Source organism: Mastomys coucha, unplaced genomic scaffold (genome assembly GCF_008632895.1).
Source record: "Mastomys coucha isolate ucsf_1 unplaced genomic scaffold, UCSF_Mcou_1 pScaffold18, whole genome shotgun sequence".
Lineage (NCBI taxonomy): Eukaryota > Metazoa > Chordata > Mammalia > Rodentia > Muridae > Mastomys > Mastomys coucha.
Window position 1 is genome coordinate 113,408,571 of NW_022196900.1, and position 4,509 is coordinate 113,413,079.

The 4,509-nt window shown below is 45.5% G+C and overlaps 1 protein-coding gene across 3 annotated transcripts in view; it reads right to left on the reverse strand.

The window, feature by feature from the left end:
• The window catches only part of Ccdc27 (coiled-coil domain containing 27), an 18,314-nt gene that overhangs the window by 5,608 nt on the left and 8,197 nt on the right, over nt 1-4,509 (reverse strand). For all 3 annotated transcript variants that reach the window (XM_031379658.1, XM_031379659.1, XM_031379657.1), the window contains 2 exons: nt 2,288-2,365; nt 1,833-2,045 (listed from right to left, as the gene is read on the reverse strand). In XM_031379658.1, the coding sequence (XP_031235518.1) occupies nt 1,833-2,045; nt 2,288-2,365 (291 nt within the window). The remainder of the gene's footprint in view (nt 1-1,832; nt 2,046-2,287; nt 2,366-4,509) is intronic.

Genomic DNA, 4,509 nt, shown 5'->3' on the forward strand with positions numbered 1-4,509 from the left:
TACAAAGGATAATAGATGGAAAACATCAACTTAAGGAGCAAAACTACACCCTAGAAGAAGCAAGAAGGAAACCTTTCTACAAATCCACACAAACCTAATTCCACCTCTTACAACAAAAACAACAGGAAGTGACAATTACTTTTTCTTAATATATTAATTTGAAAATTAATATTACCAGCATACACTAATCGATTGAAATCCAATAATATGAGGAATTGGAAATTTGTTGATGGTCATCCAATGCTCTCTCTAATTTGGTAATTGGAGAAATAGGTCCAACATTGTATACACTATACTATATACACTGTCAGCTTGTTTGTTCAGGACAGTGTCTTGCTGTGTACAACATAAGGGTCTTGAAATCTTGCTTCTCTTATCTCAGCCTCTCTATTAGTAGTAGTGTTTATTTCATGTTTTTACACTATACTATGGTTTTCAGACCAGCTTATATATTTCAAAAGTATTTATATATCCAAAAGAAACATAGATGATTAACTAGGGAGGTGGCTTGTAAGAGAACAACAAAGTGAGACTGAATGCTTTGCTTGACATTTGTAACTTTTGTATCAAGTTTGAAGAAGAGGACTTTATAAGTTACTCTTTCTCTGAGATGAATGCTTTTCCAAATTATCACAGCTAAGGAACCAAATTCTTACCCACACCTAATGTCTGTGCCACCGTCCAAGCAGAACCATTGTTCATTGAAACAGTTGGTGAATGACTTTATGGATAGACCATCTTAATACCTACACCATTTCTTAAATGAATGTAACCTGTTCTCTGTGAGCTGAGAATGAAGTCACTCACTCAAGTCAAATATCTTTGACCATAGCAGGAAGTCTGTATCCAAAAATTGAGCCTACAATTCATTTCTTGGTGCAGCAGAACTATCAACTCTCAGCTTAGCTACAATGGAGGTAAAATCTTTTGGTGATGTGAGGGTCATTGAAATACAGCCTTATTACAATGAAAAAAGAAAAGAAAAGAAAAGAAAAGAAAAGAGAAGAGAAGAAAAGTGCTCATTTGACTGTAGGATTTACAGAGCTGATGTCCATGGTGGTGAGGCATACATACAGAAGAGCTTACGTGTAGGAGGCAGAGAGGAAGACACTAGGGATGGTACGAATCTTTTGAAACATCAAAGCCCATCATCTTCCAACAACTCCCTAACCCTTCCCAAGCAAGTTCCATCAACTGGGGACTAGGTATTTAAACATGCAAACCTATGAGGACCATTCCCATTCCAAGCTCTCAGCACCCGCACCGGGGGCAGGGTGCTTTACATCTGCCTGTATGTCCAGCTCCCAGGAACCTGAAGCCTCTAGCCCCTGTAGCAATGCACACGTACACAAGAATTCCCTTTTAATTCCAGCGTGGCGCAGAATGGGCTCCTGAGCTTCCCCCTGACCCCAGCCCAGGAGCTATTGGCAGTTAGCGACAGGCTATTCATGTCCCGGTGTGGGAACCCACAGCCATTCACATATGGGCAGTACCAACTGGACTCAGTAGGTTATAAAACGAAAGTCAATTTAGAAAAGAGGAAAACCAGGAAGGGAGGATATACTTGGGGGCATGAGGGAGGTGGCAGGATGGGAGGTAAACATGGACATAATCACTCTTCCTCCCTCCTTATTTCCTAGCTGACCCCAAGGCCCTCTTTCTCCATAAACAGTGCTGGCCCTTGCCCTCCATATTTCCAGAATGTTCCTTGAGCCTTCACTCCCTCCTCCAGCACTAGCCAAATGTCAACTCTACACTACAGTTGTGATCTGAGGCAAGATGAACCAGAGCCCTTGTCTGCTGGGCACATGGTCTGTGAGGGTGGGCATTACCCTGGCCTGAGTGGTCTCCAGGACCACACGAGTCTGTTGCTCTGCCTGTTGGATCATCTCATTCCGCATCTGTAGGTCATCGTGTAAGCCCTTCCACCTCCTCAGGTGGTCCTTGTCGGTGTTGACCTGATCCTGCAGCTCCTTGGTTTGGGTGTTCAGCTCTTCAATGGTCTGCTCACTGTTGGCGAGCTCTGTCTTTAAGTCAGCCACTTTCTGGGGAGAACCCAGAGGGTCAGAACATTAGTGGTCCTTACCAATTCCTTCCAAAAGGTGGAGGCAATGAACCTTGGGTTCCTGCCACCCAGCCCAGCTGCTGCCAGACCCCCAGAGTGGGTCTGTTGAGTGAAGTGCTGCCTGGATGAAGAAGCCCAACTCAAGTGTGCCATGCTCCAGCCTTATCATGTCCAACATGGTAGCCCAGCCCACAAGAATGGTAGCCCAGCCCAAGCCATCACCTGTCGAAGGATCAGGTTTTCCTTTTCGATGAGTCCCATTACTTCCTGATGTTTCTTTTCCTCCCGAAGGCTGGAGAACTGCAGAGCAGACAGTGGAGTCAGCCTGGGTCCCAGGCCCAGGGCAGATGAAGCACAGACCCGACCTGCCTCCCTGGTCCTCCCAGGAATGAACACTATGGGGTTCTGCTAGAAGGTTGTGGACGGAGAGAGAGAGCCCAAGGGCACATGAAGCAGAGCCAATAAAGCCAGACTGTTCACAGAGAAGCAAAGGCAGTACTGGTCACATTCATTGTCCTGTAAGTGTCAGAGAGGAATAGTGGTCAGTGACCAGCTGTTACAGGAAGTTAAGAGCCTTGTGTGCTGAGTTGTGGCCATTCTCAGCCTCCTGCCTAGAGACCCAGAATCCAGGAAAGAAACCTTTACTTGTAGCAAAGACACTTTCCAGCTTCCTAGCTCTCAAGGGATCTTGACTACCCCAAATATTAGATGTGCTCTACAGAAACTCCAGGCAACCACTCTGCCAGGATCACAGTGTAGCCACCTGCATAGTCCCAGGACCAGGCAGCCATGGGGCAGCAAGTTTAACAGAAATAGAGGCCATGTTGGTCTATGGGCATGACTGTAGGGAGATTGTCTTGATGGTTAATTTCTATGGGAAGGGCCAAGCCTGAACATAGGCAGCTCCCTTTCCTGGCTGGGGCCCTGGGCTGTGCAGGAGTGAACCCTGTTCTCTGAGCATTAAGCAAGACAGCATTCATCCTCTCTGCTCTTGAATGTGGATTTTAGCTGCTTCTGGCTCCAGCCTTGACTTTGCTGCCGTGAGGGACTGTGATCTGGATTCGATCACCTATGAGGGGAAATGAACTGTTGGTCCCCAAGCTGCTTTCTGTCAGGAGGTTGTGTCAGAGCGACAGAAAAGAGACTAGAACAAAGACATGCACAGCAATTCAAACAAAGATCTAGAACACAGGACCCAAGTCCCAAAGGCCACAGCATGCCTCTACAGTGTGCTATGACACATCAGGCTAAGAAGGAACAAGTCAGTGTGGGAGGGGAAGGACTCTGTTCTATTTAAGAGACAGGCCACTAAGAATTTTGACCATGCTCCAAAGAGATAGATAACACAAAATGGACTTATTTTTTCTTTTCTTCTTTAAAATTATTTTTATCTTTACTTCTTTTGGGAGGGGGAGAGGTCACAAGGCAAGCAGATATGGAAAGACTGGGAAGTGACTGTGACTGGGATGCATGAGATGAAACTCTCAATGTTAGGTAAAAATAAGGGCTGGAGAGACGGCTCATTGGCTAGGGGCTCTGACTACTCTTCCAGACAACAGGGGTTCAATTCCCAGCACCCACATGGCAGCTTACAACTGTCCATATTCTGATTTCAGGGGCATCTGACACCTTCACACAGACAATCATACAGGCAAAACACTAGTCAATGCTCCAAAAATATACACATATTTTTAAAAAGGAACAACTCTGCAGTTTTAGGACACCCTGGACAGAGGCAGGATCTCACAGCTTTCCAGGAGACAACCTTTAAGACACAGGATTTTTGACCTTGGACTTCTCACCAGCAGGTCTGTAAGCTACAAGAGCAATTCCTTCACCTTTGTAGCAGGGTGGGATAAGGATTTCCCAACTATGCTCAACCTGACGCTTCTCAGTGCGTAGAATCAAGGCATTTTCAGGTAGCTTGTATTCCTGAAGCTTTACAGACATATTTCCTTTCAAAAAAGCCTCTAAATGTTCTATGCAAAAAAAAAAAAAAAAAAAATCAGGCCGTCATCAAGAAAGAGAAGCACCTGGGCACAGAGGCTTAAGAGCAGGGCTCAAGCCTCAGCATTTGTTTAGTGAAACTCATATGTCTCAAGCAACAGCTACAGGGATGCTCACAAACATGGCCCTCACTCAAGTTGCAATAAGATGATGCAAGGAAGGAAAAGAGAGGGACGAGGAGAGGGACACCTGCCCAGGCAAGGCAGGTGAGGAACCAGGGAAAGAGGCAGACATTTGCTGATGTCTCAGTGAAGGTGACTCTTTGAGGAGCATTATCTGGTGCCTCAGTGGAGTTTCCTGAAGAATTTGCTAGAAGACTTAGACGCCATTGTTGTGGGAGGGGGGTATATGAGAGGGAGGAACTTGTGGAGTAGCTAGGGGGTTAGAAAACACCTACCAATTCATAACACATTTTATCTTGAATATTGGTAAAAAAA